This window comes from Ovis canadensis, chromosome X (assembly GCF_042477335.2).
Source record: "Ovis canadensis isolate MfBH-ARS-UI-01 breed Bighorn chromosome X, ARS-UI_OviCan_v2, whole genome shotgun sequence".
In the NCBI taxonomy this organism is placed as follows: Eukaryota; Metazoa; Chordata; class Mammalia; order Artiodactyla; family Bovidae; genus Ovis; species Ovis canadensis.
This window is the reverse complement of record NC_091727.1, coordinates 44137502-44158107: the sequence shown is the minus strand read 5'-3', so window position 1 is coordinate 44158107 and position 20606 is coordinate 44137502. Positions and strand designations below refer to the sequence as shown.

General features: G+C 41.8%; 1 protein-coding gene across 2 annotated transcripts in view; it reads right to left on the bottom strand.

Annotated features, from left to right (window-relative positions):
* The window catches only part of LOC138930209 (amine oxidase [flavin-containing] A), an 84791-nt gene extending 70748 nt beyond the window's left edge, over window positions 1-14043 (bottom strand). For both annotated transcript variants that reach the window (XM_070289920.1, XM_070289919.1), the window contains exon 1: window positions 12442-14043. In XM_070289920.1, coding sequence (XP_070146021.1) covers window positions 12442-13402 — 961 coding nt within the window. In that variant the 5' untranslated portion in view covers window positions 13403-14043. The remainder of the gene's footprint in view (window positions 1-12441) is intronic.
* Between the last annotated feature and the right edge of the window lie 6563 nt (window positions 14044-20606).

The following is a 20606-nucleotide window of genomic DNA, read 5'->3' as shown; positions in this document are numbered from 1 at the left end:
GGGGACCTAGCCAGGCCCCCAGGATTTAAGGAATCTTGTGACTCACAAGATGAAACAAACAGCATTGTAAAAGTTAAAAAAAAATAGAGCTGCATTTTTGCATGCAAACTGATGATAATACCAGTTTGTGGCCTAGGGTTATAAGCAGGACCCCCAAAGCGGCAATCTAAAGTCTCGCCAGTGGGATGGAGGCATCTGCTTGGGCCTTTTTCCCAACTGGGACTCCAGATTGCTGTTGCGTGGAGCTTCCCGGTGCTGTTCAAATCTAGATGCAGGTTTCAGCCCAATTGGGTGATGTATATGCTGTTATTTCTCTCTATTGTTTCTATACGTTTCCTTTAAATGACTGTATATTGAAATTAAGTTAAACAAATTTCTATTAAAAATTGAAATTCTTTATTCATGTATAATAAGTGGTTTCTTTTGTTAACGAATCCTTCAAACCCAAAATGAAAGTAAAGCTTTAGGTAAAACAAGGCCTTGGAATTTTAAAGGGAAAGATTTAAGTCATTTTAAAAAATACGCTTTCTAAGATGCTGAACACACTGGGGATGGGGAGTGAATGTTTCAGTTTATATATTTACTGTGAAGAAGACTCTGATAAAGAAGTTCCATGATAATTTAAAACTAGAAAATACAGAATATGAAAATACAGTCAAGATGCCATTAGAACATTTACTTTTGAATAATAACTAATAGCTAATTTTGAATAAATAACTCGGTTAAGTCATAAATAAAGCACAGGCAAACACTTGTGGTCCAAAAGGGCTTTTCCTAATGTATCAACTACTGTCTTGATTTGAATGGGAAAAAAAACACACTAAAATAATGCTGCTTCAAGGTATAATTATTCAGTTATATTTCTTAATTCTTTTTTTGTCCTTACTCTGTGTAATCACTATGCATTCTACCCTCCCCTCATCACTACAAAATTCAATAATCACCTATGGGAAAAAAATCATCTCTCAAATGTCAACTCCACAGATTAGTTTAAGGGCTTTTGACATATATTTCAAAATCAATAAATAGAAGTTGGGGTTTTTTTTGATAAATGGGATAAAGTTGTTAGAAAAGAAAAGATTTTTAAGTTTGAAGGTAAGTTATCAAATACAATGTAGCTACTAAAAATAAATTTTAAAATCAAATTTTTAATTTACATATTTGTTATAGAAAATGTCATATTAAACCTATTTCATTTTGTTCCAGAGATACACAGATTAGCCAAAGTTAAGAGTATTGTGCATGGTAGCTCTTCCTGTCATACATTTTCTATAATTTAATGGCCACATGAAATCTAGGGCAATAAAAGAAGCCAGCTTCCTCCCCACCTCTCCTGGCACCCCTCCCCACCTTCAAGATAGGGGAAAGCGTTTTAATAGTGGTAGGCTAGTAAATGGTTAACAACCATCCCTGGCCTCAGGCCATGGAGAGGACACTTGATTTGCAACATTTGTATCTCCATGATATGTATACACTCTCCTTGCTGCTGATTTGGAATCACCAGTGTGATTACAAGCTACTGTTGTGATATCACTGAATGTGAAACTGGGAAGACGTATGTTTGATCAGGCTCAGTCCTTTCAAGACAGTAGAAGCTGGCTCCAACACATGCTGTTAGACCTATAGACTCCTGGACTCCTGTCAGAGATGGGAAGGAAAAACAAGTCTTGCAGAGGCAATCTATTGAACTTGCAAGTGTATGAGATTCATTGGTATCCTAGACTCTTAAGTGTCGTAGTGTCTAGCCTGTAAACCTCCCATGGGCATGTCTGAACAAAGAGATCTAAGGGGGGCACTGGTAAAATGTTTCTGCACCTGCACCAAGAGCTCTTCCTCTCCCAAATCGTGGCAGACCAAGTTCATTAGGAGGGAAAGAGACTCAGACTCCCAAATGTGCAGTGGTTTTCTGTGACAGTAGTAGGTTTTCTGTGACAGTAGTAGGTTTTCTGTGACAGTGGTCTTCTGTGGAGAAGCTAAACGCACAAGAGTTTGTTAAAGCCCTATTAGGTATATAAGGATCTGATCAGTTTCAAAATGCAAAAAACCCCAAAAAAGGGAAAATAGTAGAAGAGAATCTTTAATCACTTTGCAATGAAGTATTTTAAATAAGGATGATGAGCTTAAAACAATATAATTTCTTTTCTGGTTTCTCTCTCTTCAACCATTTGCGTTTTAGAGAAACCAAAATAAAATAGGTTAATGGATTTATTAGAGAGGCTTAAAAAAAACTCAAGTCTGCTAAAAGCACACCTCATATGAGAGTTCAGGCAATTGTTAATCCTGGTTATTAGATCAGGAAAGCCTGGGTGAGATGATGTATGCAGCCAGCATCGGTGTTGCCATAGCAACCTCAAACCAACCTCCAGCTTCTTACAGCCACTGCCCATGGAAACTGTGCTTCCACAGATTCAGCAGTGCTTCTGATGTCCTGAGATGGCTCCTCCCCATAGAAATGGAATAGGAAATGATTTAAGCCACACAGCACACCTGGAGAAGGAATTAATATCAGCAACAAGGCCTTTGAGGAAATAGCCCTTTCCTTCCTGGGCTATAAATCTGTAACTGTGGAACCTAGCTTCATACCTGCCTTCTCTACCTCCTCGCCAAGGGCCCTTTCTTTTACCTTACTTCTTCAAGCACATTCACATTAGGAAAAGATGAAATTTGTCCATTTGACTTGTGCTACCCTTTCCAGTTCAATTATTGATTTTCCTTCTACAACAAATGATTAGAATAAACCTTGAAATGTAGCATATTCCTCATGAAACATGTCCAGTGACCCCACTTTCAATATGGACAAGTGATATAATCATCTCTCATAATCTGTTACCCTGCTGTATTGTTCTTCTTAGCACACATCACCACCTGGCGCACTCTATACATCTGCTGCTTCCCGCCACTACAGGCATAGCCACTCTTGTCCAAACCACTGTGGCCTTTTGCCCTTGTCCAAGGCAACATAACCTCCTGCCCAGAGATCTGCCTCTTGACTAGGGTCTATTATGTGTTATACACCTTTGCATCCCTGGAATGGAGCCTGCTGTGTTGCAGGTGCTCAAATGCTTGTTGCAATGAACAGAAGAACTACATACCAAGAAAACAAAACAGTGCTCACCTGTATGAGGGCAACAGGTAAGTTTCCAAAGCTACTTAGATTATATTTATCTCAAGCAACTAAGAAAGACTGACAAGGATAGAGTGCCTGGTCATTTAAACCTTTATGCCCTGGTAAGTTAGGAGATTCTTTACTAGTACATTTTCTACATACATACACATGATAAAACCATTCTTGTTATCTATCTACCTACCTATCTGTCTATATCTACCTGTATTTTGTGCTTCCTTTCAGAGAAATAATTATCTGCTTTTGAAAATGCCAAATCTCCTAATCCCTTTGATAAGCTAAAAAGACAGAACTGTCTCAAATGATAAATAGATAAAAACTAGCAATTAACTTTAATTTGCCCTCAATTCGACAGACTGGTTGTCTAGACAGTCCTAATTTATTTGATTATAGTTCAGCATTCATCTTCACTTTTAGATAAATGGATCTCACCCAACTTAGGGAATGCAATTACCCTTTAATTCATTATTTGTCCCATTCTTTCACTGAAACTGAAAATACACTCAGGGGCACTCCACACTGCTGTACTCAGATTCTGCATACTAGGATGCACTGTGGTTAGGCAGCAATTTCCAAAATGTTTTATGGAATACTAGTCTTCAAGATGCTCTGGGGTAAAGTATCAGTGGTCATGGAAGTTGGGACATATGCTGTTTCTGCTTCTGGGAAATGTATGATGCATGCTAGCATACTAAAGGCTCTGATAAGTCCTGCAGTGAAGAGACTCATTTAACTTAGCATTTCTCCACCTTTTGCCTAAAAAAATGACATCTAAAAAAATGCGCTTTGGGAAATCTGGTCTCATTTCTTAAAATATTGGCAAATATTTAGTAATAAACTCACCTAAGCAGGGTCCCAAGTGAACAACGCCTAGAGCACAAGCTAAGGGTTGAAGCAAAGCTTTCGTGTAGCTATTGTTTATGTTCTGCTGGCTCTCCTAGTTCTTCCTGTTTATTTCTTAAAGTGGGATTTTTCTTCAACTTTGACGTTCATCAACACCTATGAATGTGTATAGTGTACATCACATATTAAATATTTTATTAATTTTCTATTATTCACTGAATGTTCTCTGACCGATGAATTCTTACATAATGGCACTTTTGGACTCTTGGATCGAATACTACAAGGAAAAAAGTACAGTCAAACATCAGTTCATACTGAAGTTTTAGAAGCAATGTTCCCAAAGAAGGAAAAAAGCTAAAACCATAAATTTTGTTCAAAGCACACATTGAGCATTCAATCAATATTTACTGAATAAATAAATAAATGAGTGAAGAATACATGCAGACATGCAAGAAAAAGGTTTTTAACTTAGGCCACAGCTAACAGAGTCGGACACGACTGAGCGACTGAACTGAACTGAACTGAACAGTTAATTAATTTAATCTGAAAAAAAAGTCACCTGAAAGGTCATTCCTGTTACATTTAGAATTCATCCAAGATCCACAGCACTTCTGTCAAGCATTATTTCCACCATGAAACACTTCCCTGCCTGTCATTTCCTTCTCCTTTTTGTGTCACCACTGAACTAGCCTCAAACATCAAGGGCACCTCAGGTTCATAGTTGTAACCCCTGCTACATAGAGGGGTCCTAAGCCTCACATGGTCACTGGATAGATAAATGGACTAACATAATGGAAGAGTTCTTCCATTTGGGTCTGAATTTTGTCAGATGCCTTCAATGACCAATGGCCTTATTTGTTATTACAAATGCATATTAAATTGAAATGTATATTTAACACTGATGGTTTCAATTCAATACATAAAATCTGTAAATACCAATATTAGTATTTAAAAATCACATTGACCACCACAGCCTTCCATTTTCTTCACCAATGTTCTCTCCCCAAGTTCTTTCTTTTCAAAATAGGCAGGTTCACTGTTCTATTTGGATGAACCACAAGCTGGAATCAAGATTGCCAGGAGAAATGTCAATAACCTCAGATATGCAGATGACACCACCCTTATGGCAGAGAGTGAAGAACTAAAGAGCCTCTTAGTGAAAGTGAAGGAGGAGAGTGGAAAAAGTTGGCTTAAACCTCAACATTCAGAAAAGTAAGATCATGGCATTCAGTCCCATCACTTCATGGCAAATAGATGGAGAAACAATGGAAACAGTGAAAGACTTTATTTTCTTGGGTTCCAAAATCTCTGCAGATGGTGACTGCAGCCATGAAATTAAAAGATGCTTGCTCTTTGAGAGAAAAGCTATGACCAACCTAGGCAGCATATTAAAAAGCAGAGACATTACTTTGCCAACAAAGGTCCATCTAGTCAAAGCTATGGTTTTTCCAGTGTCATGTATGGATGTGAGAATTGGACCATAAAGAAAGCTGTGTGCCGAAGAATTGATGCTTTTGAACTGTGGTGTTGGAGAAGACTCTTGAGAATCCCTTGGACTGAAAGGATATCAAACCAGCCAATCCTAAAGAAAATCAGTCCTGAATATTCACTGGAAGGACTGATGCTGAAGCTGAAACTCCAATACTCTGGCCACCTGATGCAAAGAACTGACTCATTGGAAAAGACCCTGATGCTGGGAAAGACTGAAGGCAAGAGGAAAAGTGGGTGTTAGAGGATAAGATGGTTGGATGGCATCACTGACTCCATGGACATGAGTTTGAGCAAGCTCTGGGAGTTGGTGATGGACAGGGTGAATGAGTATCTGGAAGAAAAACCCAAATACTGATTTAAGTTAGAGTAAGATATCAATATGAAGGATGATGAAAACCATTTCCAAAATACAACATGGAAGGAAAAAAAAAAAAAGCTTTGAAGAGGGGGTCCAAAAGAGAAGACAGAAGAAGAAGAAGAAGAAGAAGAAGAAGAAGACAGACCCTTGAACCAACTATATTGAAAAAGATACTGGAAGATAGATCATGCATAACTTAATACAACCTCTAATTTTACAGATGACAGAACTGTGATTCAAAGATGTTAAGCTGCCTTAATTCATAAGGCTAGATGACAAGAGAATAAAAAACAGATCATCCAAAGGAAAACACAAATTGCTGGTAAAACTGCAAAACATTTTTCAAATAAAAGGATAAAGCAGTCCTAATAATTAACTTGTCTCAAACACTTACAGCATTTAAAATGTAACTTGACTTCTTTTGATTCATTTTATGCAGTTCCAAACACTTGAATTTAAAATGAAAAGTAACTGATATTATGAAATCCATCTATCTCATACACGCAAGGAATTCCCTGGTGGCTCAGACGGTAAAGAGTCTGCCTGCAATGCAGGATAACCAGGTTCGATCCCTGGGCCAGGAAGATCCTCTGGAGAAGGAAATGGCAACCTACTCTAGTACCTTGCCTAGAAAATTCCATGGATGGAGGAGCCTGGCAGGCTATAGTCCATGGGGTCGCAGAGTCAGACACAACTAAAGCAACTTCACTTCACTTCATACATGCAAGTGTTGTTTTCAAACCAGTGCCGATTGGATGCCTACCCTCTTGCAAACCCCTGTATGTGATATGAAACTGCAATATTACCTCAGTTTGGGGGAGTATACCTGCATTTAAATACTGGCCAGATTTATCATATGTAAAATATGTGTATGTCACACCTGCACAAAGGCTGCATGACCCAATATTTGCCAATAACAGACTTCCACATTTCCTTTTCTCAAATATTGGTCTCTGTGATCCAATTATACTATAGTTATACTATACTTCTATAATTATATTATACTTAGATCTATTGTTTTATGTTTGCTTGGGTTTTTTGCTTGTTTGTTTTTCCTTTTTGGCAATGTCACAGCATGTGGGATCTTAGTTCCCCAACCAGGGATCAAACCCATGCCCCCTGCAGTGGAAGCACAGTCTTAGCCACTAAACCACCAGGGAAGTCCTTAGATCTATTGCTAAATAGCCAAGAATTATGTATAGATTCATATAAATTAGTATTGGTCAAATGCTAAAACTGCCCATTAAATGTCAGATAAACCCCAAAGCTCATTCAACCATGAAGACATCAAAAAATCAGAATCAAATAAATTTAATTCTTGTATTTTTTGTTCACCATCCAAAGTTAATAAAATCAAAGAATCCTAGCTTAGAGGAAAAAAAAAAAATAGGGGCAAAGAAGTGGTCCTGAGAGGCAAAAAATGAATGCTTAAGTTGCAGTGAACCACAGAGTATCTAAATAACCAAGGCTTGGAAACTTAGTGACATATTTTTTACTGTAAGCTTTTCTTAATCACTATAAAACCATACAGTATGTGCTGCCAAGTTCTGGGTTAAAATGCCTAAAACGCTGCTAGCAGAAATGATTCTTCATGGTGGTGTAGTTCAACAAAAAGGGAAACTGTGGTATGTTGTGGACTTGCTGGCAGGATTCAGAACATTAGTCAATCTTCTTGCGAAACGACTTTCTGTCTCCAGTGATAAAAAAGATTCCATCCTTGCTGCTCTTACACAGCACAACATTCTGAGTGGCTAGTGCTCTCAAGTCTTTTAGCGGAGCTCGGCTTGTGGATATAAATATAGGGAGGTTTGTTGCTTAGTCACTATTTAGAACTACCTCTCTCTACAAGACACTTGAAATTTAATCTAACAAAACAAAACAAAACAAAACATGGAAAGACTAATCACCCAGGACTATCCAGTGTTACGATGAAAGTGCTTTCACTGTGTCCTGGCTAACCAAGGGGCAGACGTGACACACTAGGGTGACCTCAGCGACTACCAGGATCACATCACTAGAGGCACAGCCGGCAACTGTTTTCCTTCCCTGGAACTCATGTAATGGGTTTAAATTAAACACTGCTCATATGTGGCCTAGGGCTTCCCGACTCTGTATCTGTACTCCTTTGGACTCTCTGGTATGTCTTTTTTCTATTCTCTTATCTCTACCTGTTAAAAATCCTACTTATCTCTCAAGGTCCTGGCGTTTTGTTCAGATTCATAATATTAATATTTCTCTCATTGTATGACTGTCAATTATTTTCTCACTTGGTTACTGCTCACAAGAGGGTGGGGCACTGTGTGAGCTGGGACACTCGTTAATCCTCTTTATCTACCTCTAGCCCTGTGATCGGGTAGGCATATGGTAGAGGCTCCCAAAATGCTTGAACGAGCTTCCAGACCCCAGAGCCACCCCTGCTCATAATGAGCTGCTTTCAGGGGTACAGCATTCTCTTTTCCTAGATGTGTTTGTTCAAAGTTATAGCCAGGAGATGCTGTGGAGATGATTAAAATCTTAGGGGACTGGACTAGATTGTCTTTTAAAAACTCCTCTGGCCCAAAGACTCTGAGGTATTCACTGTCCCTTGGAGTTGGGATTTTTTTTTCTCTCTTTCCCTTTTATTCTCTCTTCCTAAAGAGAGGTAACTCAGAAATCCCCAGGGGCAGATTTTAAAATCTTACACCACTGGATTTCTGTCACTTGCTTTATCTGTGTTGGTTCCTAAGAACTAGCGTGTAAAGTCAGTGTTGGTTTGTGAGTAAGAACTAGCATGTAAGTCAGTGACTCAACTGCTATCCTTCAAATAACATCAAGACATAGGACATAAAATAAGTTCAAATGGTCAGATATAGATTACAAGCTCCACATGAGGGAAAAGTCAACGAGAGACAAAAGGATCAAGCAAAAGGGCTTTAATCAGGTATTGGAGAATGGATAGGATGCAAATGTTCAGAGAGAAGCACTTCTGTGTTAAGAAAAACAAAAACAGGGAAGGACCAGAGGAACAAAATCAACATGGTATAGCACCGAAGACAAGACAGCAGTGTGCCTAAAGCCATGTTAGGGATGGTGGGAAATGCTATTTCTCCAACAAGGTGAGACTAGACACATGTGTGGGGTGGGGAGGGGAGCTTGAGAGGCTGGCAATAGACCACTGAATGTCTTGAGCAGAACAAGGTGATGAAAGAAGTATTTTTAAAAAAATCAAGTCTTAAAAAACTTAAAAAAACCAAGGGATGGATATGAAGGGAGACCCCAAAGGGTGGTCATTGGGAAGATGGTTAAAACCTGGTTAGTCGAAGGGGTTAAGGGTCCTTCCTGGGGATGGCAGACATACAAGAGAGGAAAGAGCTCCAAGAAGGAGTTAGAAGGATCTGTTGACTGGCTATAGAAGATAAAACAGAAGGAGTGCCCAAAATGATGGAAAGGATATGGTGCCAAGAACAGAGTCGAGGAAGTGAGTAAGAGAAGCTGGGTTGGAGGACAAGGAGGCTTTGGAACATGTTGAATATGAAGTAAGAATAAGACAGTCAACTTTGAAATATAAATATCAAAGAGCAGACAAGCTATGGTACAGGAGTTGGGACAAAGCAAAGGATTTAAACTAGAGACTTCAGAGCTTTGTGTAAAGCAAAAGGTGAGGTATTGGAATGAAAAGAGAGGGGGAGAATGCATATGAGCCCCAAAGTGATGAATAACTGAACCTTGAGGCCACTTCAAAACCAGAAAGTTGCAAGAATATGGGCCCAATGAAAGGACTAGAAAAGGAGCAATCAGTGTAGAATAAAAATTCAGGATCTGATGATGTCACAAAAAGCTTCAAAGAAGTTCCAGAAAGGACTTGGTGATGGATGACAGATGATGGATGAAGGGCCAGAGCATATTGAAGATACCATAACACTGCTTACAAATGAGTAGGAAGGGTTGCCCCTTCTCAATTAAATACATAAAATTTAGTTGGTGAGTGGGAGGAAAAAGGGATCTTGTGGCTGTAAGACATGTTCTGTTCTATGATTTTTAATGACAAAGGGGAGATACGTTAAGATGTTGCTATTCTTTGTGCAGAGATAGTTACAAAAAATGGAAGATAATTCCGTGCATATGGATTGCTTTTGAAGAATTTAGGATTTGTATGCTTTGGAAAACTATTTTGTTATAAAACAGGAATAACACAGCAGATGCAAAGTATTGGCCATATATTATAAGTATGTGTATATGTGGCACACTACAATGTGCCGGTTCTGACAAGAGTTTTAAGAAATATCCAAAAGCATTTAAAACTGACATGGGGACTGTTAAGTAACTCATGGGATACTCCTAAGAACATACAAAGATGACGTATTTCAGAGCTCAAGAACCATTGCAAAGTAACGCCTCTCACGTGCTTGGGAAACACCCCGTCTGTGTGCAGGGTTTATCCTGAGCTAGACTTACATCTACTTTCATTTTAGTTGTGAAGCATCTGGCAAGACACCACAGCCAGAAAGCAATGTTTCCGGTCAATTTTGGTGTTAAAATAAAATCTGACTGATAAGAGATGATATTAAAGGAATCCCAGTGCCTTTTCCACTGTCACTGATGAAGTGGAAGTTGGGTTTTGGAATAAGAGTGTGAACTACCGTGCAAGAAATACTCTCTTCTTCCTGCATGTGGAAATGAACAAAGTAATAATTCTTAGTGACCATGGAAAGATCCAGATTTTGAGGAACCTAAAGCTTACATAATTTGGTTGCCTCTTCAAGAAGAAAAAGGATGCAAAATTACAAATACAAGATTCAGTATGAAATTGGTTATTTTTTTTAGGATGAGAACCAGAAGGGACCTGCAGTTCTAAGGCTGTAGAATCTTACATCAGCTACATGGTGAATCCAATTCTGTTCATGACCAACTACTTCGAGTAAAGTATGGAAAGGGAGAAGAGCCGGTCATCAGGCAGAGAAAAAGTAAAAGACAAAATGTTCCTTAAGGGATACTAGAACAAGAAGACAGGCATAAAATCACAGTAAGAACCCTAAACTGTGAAATATGAATGATATGGAGATGGGGAACGGAGACGGAACTCCTAGTCAATTTACACAACACATTATCGTCATCTTTATTTTCCAGTGATGAACAATCACATTGCTTATCTAGGAGGCTTGCATACAAGAATCAGGCTTTTAGAAACACCAGTCCACTTCATTGCAGGCACTCAACAAGTGTTTGTTGAATGAATAAATAAGCTAATAAATGAATGAAGGGGAACAAGAGAAATACTTTTTCATACTCTCAACCAAGATCTGCTTTTCTAATGGTCTGACATACATGTGTGTTTTTGCTGGCCCTTACTGGAGTTGTTAGAGCAATAGCTCAAGTCAGTCTCTTCCCTGGTGGTTAAGAATGTCACCTGAAACAGGCCAAGTCAAAAGCTATCTCCAAGCAAAATTCATCTGTAAGCATGTTCAGAGTCTCTTCAAAAGGATTATACATAAAAATGGCTACTTGGAGGCACCCTACTAACTCCCTCCCACCTCATTTCTCCCTCCTTCTAAATTAGATCCTGCAGGTATATTTCAGAAATGATTAACATCCTCTTAGGTCGTGGACAGACTAGTGTGGGGCTCTATCTAGATGTGAAACACAATTCTTAAATTTCAAACATTTTACCAATTATGACATCATAAGTGACAATTTGATGTGTCAGTCATGATGAGGTTTCCAGGAAGATCCGAGGAAACTTCCTACACCACTCAGTTGGTCAGCTACAAACCCAAACCGAGACTAGAGGAACACAGGCTTGCCAGCTGCCTCATAACAGGGCAAGATTCAGGCGGTGGAGAAAGACACAAACAGGGCATTCACTCATCTGCCCGCAGCCCCTGCTTCACAGAGGGATTCCCTTTGAGCAATAAATGCCCTACACTTTCTACGAGTTCTAAAAAAACAAAAAAAAAGAGGGGGGTGGAGTCGGTTAAAACTAAGAGCCCACTTTCTCCGCCTGCCCCCACCTTAAAAAAAAAAAGAAAGAAATCTTTTCCTAAAAGATTCTTCCTTCTTCCTCTCCAGTTACCAGATTTTCTAAGGAAAAGAGCCTGGAGAATAGCAGGACTGGAACAACACTATTACTACCTCGATACTACAAAAATCCATAAACTGATGTTCTGTTTGGGGCAAAGGGCGTGAAATCAGTTAGGCAGAACAACCACCGCCGGAATTAGGAGTAAGGGTCTCACGTGAGAGAAAACCATTGTCACTTTCCCAGCTGGGTGAGGTGACTTCGCCGAGTTACCTCCGTTTCTAGGTTTTGTAAAATAGGGAAGAATAGAGTACCCACCTCACAGGACCGCTGAGGACTGAGAAAATACACGTAAACTGCTAAATGCAACTGCACGGCAAGAGCTAATTAAATATTAGTATTTCGTAGTAGTAGTAAAAATTATTGTGCCTGCCTCCCCCAGGTCACACCACCGGCTCAATCCCATTCCCTCCTCGCAGGATCGGGGGCCCGGCAGCTGCAGCAATCTCGCACGCACAAGGGAGACACCCCCCCCCCCAACCTCCGCCCCCAAACGCCACTTTCAGACTGCAAGTCCCCCACACTGGGCCGGCCAGGGTCCCTCAGGCTAGTGCTACGGTCCACACTGACCTGAGATGCCGCCTCCTATCACGACTACGTCGAACATCTGGCCCGCGTCACTCGTCTTCTGCAGACTCTCCATGCTCTGGTTGCGGCTCTCCCGGGGCGTGGGTACAGGAGTGGGTCTGGCCGAGGGCGGAGCGGACTTTTCTACCGAGTCTCGGGGGGAGCCCGAGGGCGGAGCCGATTCCTCCACCGATTCCTGGGCGGAGCCGGGAGCCGAGGGCGGAGCGACCCCTGGTACTGGTACCCCGGGGGAATTCGGGGGTTGAGCCGATCCTTCTACTAATCTTTCGGGGTAACTTTGCTCTGAGAGCTGAGTGGACTCTTGTGTGGACACTTGAGAGTTCACGGGAGTAAGAGGTTCTGGTATCGAACTCCGAGGGGTGCTAAGATCTGAGGGCGGAGGGGACCCTCGAATCGAGACTCGGGAGGAGTCCGAAATCGCTACAGATCCTCGCGCCAAACTCTCAGGAAACCTGACCACCGAGGGCGGGGCAGACCCTTGTAGCGACTCTTGGGACAAGGCTGAGAGTGGGGCAGATCTTTTTGCAGATAACTGCTGGAAGTTGGGCATGGAGACACGGCTGGACTCTTGTCCTGAGAGTCGGGGGGAGTTACTGGGTGTAGGTGGTCCTTGCACCGAACCCAAGGGGGAGCCGGATATCGAGGGCGAGGTTAATCCAAGTAGTGACACTGGGGGAGTGTTATTGGGTGGTGGAGGTGCTGGTGCCGATATTTTGATAAAGGAGGGCTTCACGGGTGAGATGGACCCCTGCACCGACCCTCTGAAGGTGTTAGTGGGTCTAGGAGTTTCTCCTATTGATATCCGGGTGGAGCCCGGTGCTGAGTGCAAGGTGGCATGTAGGGGCAATCGGGGAGATTCTTGTACGGATACCCGGGGGTTGCTGGGGCCCGGGTTAGAGGCCAAGGCTGCCTCGTCTGTGGTGGTCGGGCGGAGGGCAGACATATGGACCCTGTCGTTCAGGCCGCGGGTGCCAAAGCCCCAGGTGCCAACCCTGAGACCTGTTGTCAGTTCTTAAGCCAAAACCCGGGATGAGTTGGGAGGGCGTGCTGCAGCCTCGGGTGTTATCTGGCGTCCGCCGCTGTGGACTTGTTCGACAGGCAGCTGGAATGCTGGTGGAAGATCAACCACTCTGAACTGGTGTTCCAGGACGAGGAGGTCGAGGCTACGCCCGCAATGTTGGCGGCCTCCAGTATCTGGGCCGGGAGGTTTCCGACTCCCGGCGAGCGTTGTAACTCGTGTCTATTCCCGCCGCGGCGGCCGCTGCTGAAGGGGGGAGCCGAGTTGGGTGAGCTCGTTGATCCGGAGCGCGGGGCGGAGGAGAGGGAGCGGGGCTGGGGGCGATGTTCTACTCTCCTTCGCTCCTTACTCAGAGGTGCGCGCCTCCCCCGCCCAAGCTGGCCGAGATCGGCACTCTCAGAGCCGATAGCGGGAGCCAGGCCCGCTATAGGGCTGAAACACTAGGCGCTGGAGAGGCCTGGCTCCGCCTTACCCGCCTGTACGCGCCGCGGTGGGAGCCCTCCTGCCGTTGGTGCCCTGCTGCAGTTGGTGCCTGGGGGACGCCACCCAAGTAGGGGGTGTGGCCTGAAGAGAGTATGGGCGTGGCCACGTGGAGATTCAACCTGGTGCTTTTATTATTAACGATTTAACTAAAAGGGGAGGACTGGGCGGGGGTAGTGGGGTGGTCTTAGGGAAGGAAGCAGACCTGAAAGGCTGGTCGCAGGGCTGCCCCCTCAACACCCCGCCACCTGGTTTGGCTCTTTTGTGACATCACAGGGAGGTCTGCGCAGTCGCGGTCCCTCCCTCGAGGGGGGGGCGGGGCGCAGTGGGAGGTGTCCCTCGGGAAGATTTGGCAGTTATTGGTAGTCTATAGGGTTTTTCAAGCTGAAGTTCTTAAACAAACTGAAGCAAGTAGGCAAAAAAGTTAAGAACTCAATATCACAGATTAAGTGGGACATACAGTTTAAAAGCGAAGGTCAATGAATGGCTAAAGTGCAGAAAAAACTTAAGAAAAGAAAGCTTGTTTCCTTTTCAACTGGAAAGAATATTAAGTGGGTATATTTTATTGTGCAATCAGTCTCTTGTTTTGCTAGTTTTATCCCTTAAATTTCCACCTTATCCTCCTAGAGCTGGATTTGTTATCACTAGAGCCCTCAAAAAGATGTAATTTTGACATCAATTCAGAGTAAATGTTGAGAACTCTAAGAAATTAATGAAAATCTATTGGCACTTACAAACATTTCTCTTGCATGCCCGCCTGCCCCGATACCTCCATTCGTATCAAATAGCATCTTCTTGAAGAAACTAAGATACAAATTTAATTTTTTTCTTTATCCAGTTTTAATAGCTTTTACTTTCTAGTAAGGAGTTGAAGCATGACTAAACTGGTATCATTTTTAGACTTGGAAGCAAAGACACGGGAAATAATAAAGATTTCAGCACTTTCTAATATGATTCTGTCCAACTTTCTCATTAGTCCCACTGCATTATTTTCATTCAAATATTTGATTTCATACTATGGGCTAGGCATGGGACAAGGTACTTGGGATACACAGGTAACACAAGACAGTTAAGACCTTCATTGACATACAGAGGATCTGTGGAGGAAATAAACCACATGCTTGGTGTGTCAATTCAAACTCTGATAAATATTATTTTGGAAAGGTCCATAGTGATAAAGTGTCAGAGTGTCTAGACCATTCTGGAAGTTAACATTGTCGGGGGGTTGGGGTGGGGTGCGGTTTATGTAAAAATGTTCCAGAAAGAGAGAACAAGGAGGCCCCATAGTAGAAAGAAGCATAGTTCATTGGAGCAGCTGAAAGCCAACCCATGGAGCTATGGCAAGGAGAGAAGCGCAGGAGGCAGAGCTGCTGAGATCAGCTGGGTCAAAATAAGATCCTTGGTCTGTATTCTAAACCAGTGGAAGCCACTTCCTGGTTTTAAGCAAGGGGCACTATGACTATATTGAATTTTGAAAAGGTCTCTCTGACTGCCATGTGAATAATAGATTGAAGTGGACAAGAGTAGATGGATAGATACAGGGAGACCAAGGTTTGGAGTTCTCCAAAGAAAGAGATGGTGGTGTCTTGGACTAAGATGGGTGGTGGCAGTGGAGCTGGAGAGATATGGACATACTAGAGATATTTACACGTAAAATTGACAGGACTCGGTTGTGGCTAGGATTTGGAAGATCATGAAAGAACTTGTTTTTGGACACGTTGAGTTTCAAGTGCCTTTGAGACATCCAAATGAAACATATATAATAAAAAATTGAATATAAAGCCTGAAGCTCAATGTAGGAATTTGACATGATAAAAATGTGGGAATCTTATTAAATATATAATGGATAGAATAGATGAGCAGAAATGTATTTTCTCTCTTCATTTTGCTTATTTGTACTGAATATTATGCTTATCTTTTCTAATAAAAAATACAAGTTAATTTAAGATAGATACATAAATAATTGTGACATATCCTACAAGTATAATTTCCTCCCTTTGGGACCTTGGGCAAAATACTTAACTCCTCTCTGCCTATCTCAGCAACAATATCTCTTAAGTTGTTGTATCTGTCAAGGTTTCTGCAGAGAACAGCAAACCTCATTTGGAGAGAGTTTCACAAAGGAAATATTTAAAAAGATATGGGAAGGGACTTCTCCAGTAGTCCAGTAATTAAGACTCCGACTTCTGATGCAGGGGGGGAGGGTTCAAGCCCTGGTTGGAGAATTAAGATCCCACAGTGGCGAAAGATATACCCATTTGAATGCAGAGTTCCAAAAATAGCAAGGAGAGATAAGGAAGCCTTCCTCAGTGATCGATGCAAAGAAATAGAGGAAAGCAACAGAAAGGCAAAGACTAGAGTTCTCTTCAAGAAAATTAGAGATACCAAGGGGACATTTCATGCAAAGATGGGCACAATAAAGGACAGAAATGGTATGGACCTAACAGAAGCAGAAGATATTAAGAAGAGGTGGCAAGAATATGCAGAAGAACTGTACAAAAAAGATCTTCATGACCCAGATAACCGCATGGTGTGATCACTCACCTAGAGCCAGACATCCTGGAATGTGAAGTCAAATGGGCCTTAGGAAGCATCACAACGAACAAATCTAGTGGAGGTGATGGAATTCCAGTTGAGCTGTTTCAAATTCTGAAAGATGATGCTGTGAAAGTGCTGCACTCAATATGCCAGCAAATTTGGAAAACTCAGCAGTGGCCACAGGACCAAAAAAGGTCAGTTTTCATTCCAGTCCCAAAGAAGGGCAATGCCAAAGAATGTTCAAACTACCACACGATTGCACTCATTTCACATTCTAGCAAAGTAATGCTCAAAATCCTTCAAGCTAGGCTTCAACAGTATGTGAACTGAGAACTTCCAGATGTACAAGCTGGATTTAGAAAAAGCAGAGGAACCAGGGATCAAGTTGCTAGCACCGTCTGGATCATAGAAAAACTAAAGAATTCCAGAAAAATGTCTACTTCTGCTTCATTGACTAGGCTAAAGCCTTTGACTGTGTAGATCACAACAAACAGTGGAAAATTCTGAAAGAGATGGGAATACCAGACCACCTGACCTGCCTCCTGAGAAATCTGTACACAGGTCAAGAAGCAAGGGTTATAACTGGACATAGAACAACAGACTGGTTCCAAATTGGGAAAGGAGTATGTCAAGGCTGTATATTATCACCTGCTTATTTAACTTATTTGCAGAGTACATCTTGTGAAATGCTGGCCTGGATGAAGCACAAGCTGGAATCAAGAATGCCGGGAGAAATATCAGTAACTTCAGATATGTAGATGACACAACCCTTATGGCAGAAAGCGAAGAAGAACTAAAGAGCTTCTTGATGAAAGTGAAAGAGGAGAGTGACAAAGCTGGTTTAAAACTCAACACTCAAAAAACTAAGATCATGGCATCCGGTCCCATCACTTCATGGCACATAAATGGGGAAACAATGGGAACAGTGAGAGACATTATTTTGGGGGCTCCAAAATCACTGCAGATGGTGACTGCAGCCATCAAATTAAAACACGTTTGCTCCTTGGAAGAAAAGCTATGACCAACCTAGACAGCATATTAAAAAGCAGAGACCTTACTTTGCTGACAAAGGTCCATCTAGTCAAGGCCATGGTTTTTCCAATATTGATATATGGGTATGAAAGTTGGACTATAAAGAAAGCTGAGAGCCAAAGAATTGATGCTTTTGAACTGTGGTGTTGGAGAAGACTCTTGAGAGTCCCTTGGACTGCAAGGAGGTCAAACCAGACAATCCTAAAGGAAATCAGTCCTGAATATTTATCGGAAAGACTTATGCTGAAGCTGAAGCTCCAATACTTTGGCCAACTGATGAGAAGAACTGACTCATTGGAAAAAAACCCTGATGCTGGGAAAGATTGAAGGCAGGAAAAGGGGACAACAGAGGATGAGATGGTTGAATAGCATCACCAACTCAATGGACATGAGTTTGAGCAAGCTCTGGGAGTTGATGATGGACAGGGAAGCCATCATCAACAGGCGTGCTGCAGTCCATGGGGTCGCAGAGTTTGGCACGTCTGAGAAACTGAACTGACTGACTGATGCCTCACAGTGCAGCCCCAAAATGTAGTACAGATGACCTTATTTAAAAGTAGTACAGATGACCTTATTTAAAAAATAAAAAGATATGGGAAAATGGAGAAAAACCACAAGGAATTGCACAGTACCTCCAGCCTGGTGACATCACTATAAAGGGGTAGGTGTAGACAGCAGTAATCAGAACCTGGTGAAAGAGGTGTTTGGAAAGGGTTGCCTGATACCAGCTGTGATCTTTAGTTCTGAAAGGCAGTCAGCACACAGGAAGCCCAGAAAGAGTGATACAGGACACATAAACCCCCTACCTCTCACCCTCCAACAGTCTCATGCTGATTCTCTCCATTGACCTAAGACAACCAGAAGCTAGAAGGCAAGGAAACCTGTTGATGTAGTCAGCCTTCAAGGGATATAACAGGCTAGAGAAAAGTGGTGAGTACACCTCCAAGGCCAAGAGAAGATATTCAGTACCCTTATAGTGAGATTTCAATGAGCAAATGACTAAAAATATTTGAATAATTACTCATACATGCTCACATTTTAATTTCTAAAATCTACACTAATGTCATGGACTGTAATTTACTTAATCATTACATTAAACATTTAGTACTTTCCATTTTTATATAATATATAACATGGGGTCGAACATTTTTGTGCATAAGATATGGTACATATTTTTTAGAATTTCCTTGAGAAAGAATCCTAAAAATAGAATTATTGGGAAAAAGAATAGCAGCATCTTTAAATCTCTTTGATTGAAATTACCCAATTTCTTGTCCAAAAAATTGTCCAGATCTGTACCTCATCAGCAATATCTAAGAATGGCTGTCTTCTTACTACCCCAACTGTACCACTAAGCAAGTTAACTTTTAAACCACTAACTTGAAAAATCCACATGGTACTGGAATTCTGAAAATCAGTGTTTCTTTGGTTATTAATCAAACAGTTTTCTCACATATTTAAGCCAGTTCAATTTCTTCTGTAGTGGATGATTAACACCTGTCTTTTTGTAGTTGATTCTATGAGTGCTTTATAAAATAACATTAACCACTTACTAGGTATTTTCACTGCAGGTAGCTTTTACAACTCATATTTTAGTATTGTTTATAGCACTGTCCAGTTTTCATTCCAATCCCAAAGAAAGGCAATGCCAAAGAATGCTCAAACTACCGCACAATTGCACTCATCTCACACGCGAGTAAAGTAATGCTCAAAATTCTCCAAGCCAGCTTCAATAGTACATGAACCGTGAACTTCCAGATGTTCAAGCTGGTTTTAGAAAAGGCAGAGGAACCAGAGATCAAATTGCCAACATCCGCTGAATCATCGAAAAAGCAAGAGAGTTCCAGAAAATCATCTCTTTCTGCTTTATTGACTATGCCAAAGCCTTTGACTGTGTGGATCACAATAAACTGTGGAAAATTCTTCAAGAGATGGGAATACCAGACCACCTGACCTGCCTCTTGAGAAATCTGTATGCAGGTCAGGAAGCAACAGTTAGAACTGGACATGGAACAACAGACTGGTTCCAAGTAGGAAAAGGAGTACATTAAGGCTGTATCTTGTCACCCTGCTTGTTTAACTTATATGCAGAGTACATCATGAGAAACGCTGGACTGGAAGAAGCACAAGCTGGAAGCAAGATTGCCGGGAGAAATATCAATAACCTCAGATATGCAGATGACACCACCCTTATGGCAGAAAGTGAAGAGGAACTAAAAAGCCTCTTGATGAAAGTAAAAGAGGAGAGTGAAAAAGTTGGCTTAAAACTCAACATTCAGAAAACTAAGATCATGGCATCTGGTCCCATCACTTCATGGGAAATAGATGGGGAAAGAGTGGAAACAGTGTCAGACTTTATTTTGGGGGGCTCCAAAATCACTGCAGACAGTGACTGCAGCCATGAAATTAAAAGACGCTTACTCCTTGGAAGAAAAGTTACGACCAACCTAGATAGCATATCCAAAAGCAGAGACATTACTTTGCTGACTAAGGTCCGTCTAGTCAAGGCTATGGTTTTTCCTGTGATCATGTATGGATGTGAGAGTTGGACTGTGAAGAAAGCTGAGTGCCAAAGAATTGATGCTTTTGAACTGTGGTGTTGGAGAAGACTCCTGAGAGTCCCCTGGACTGCAAGGAGATCCAATCAGTCCATTCTGAAGGAGAGCAGCCTTGGGATTTCTTTGGAAGGAATGATGCTAAAGCTGAAACTCCAGTACTTTGGCCTCCTCATGTGAAGAGTTGACTCATTGGAAAAGACTCTGATGCTGGGAGGGATTGGGGGCAGGAGGAAAAGGGGACGACAGAGGATGAGATGGCTGGATGGCATCACCGACTCGATGGACTTGAGTTTGAGTGAACTCCGGGAGTTGGTGATGGACAGGGAGGCGTGGCGTGCTGCGATTCATGGGGTTGCAAAGAGTCAGACGTGACTGAGCGACTGAACTGAACTGAACTGATAGCATTGTTTGGGACTTCCCTGGTAGCTCAGGCAGTAAAGAGTCTGCCTGCAGTGTGGGAGACCTGGATTCAATCCCTGGGTCAGGAAGATCCCTTGGAGAAAGAAATGGCAATCCACTCC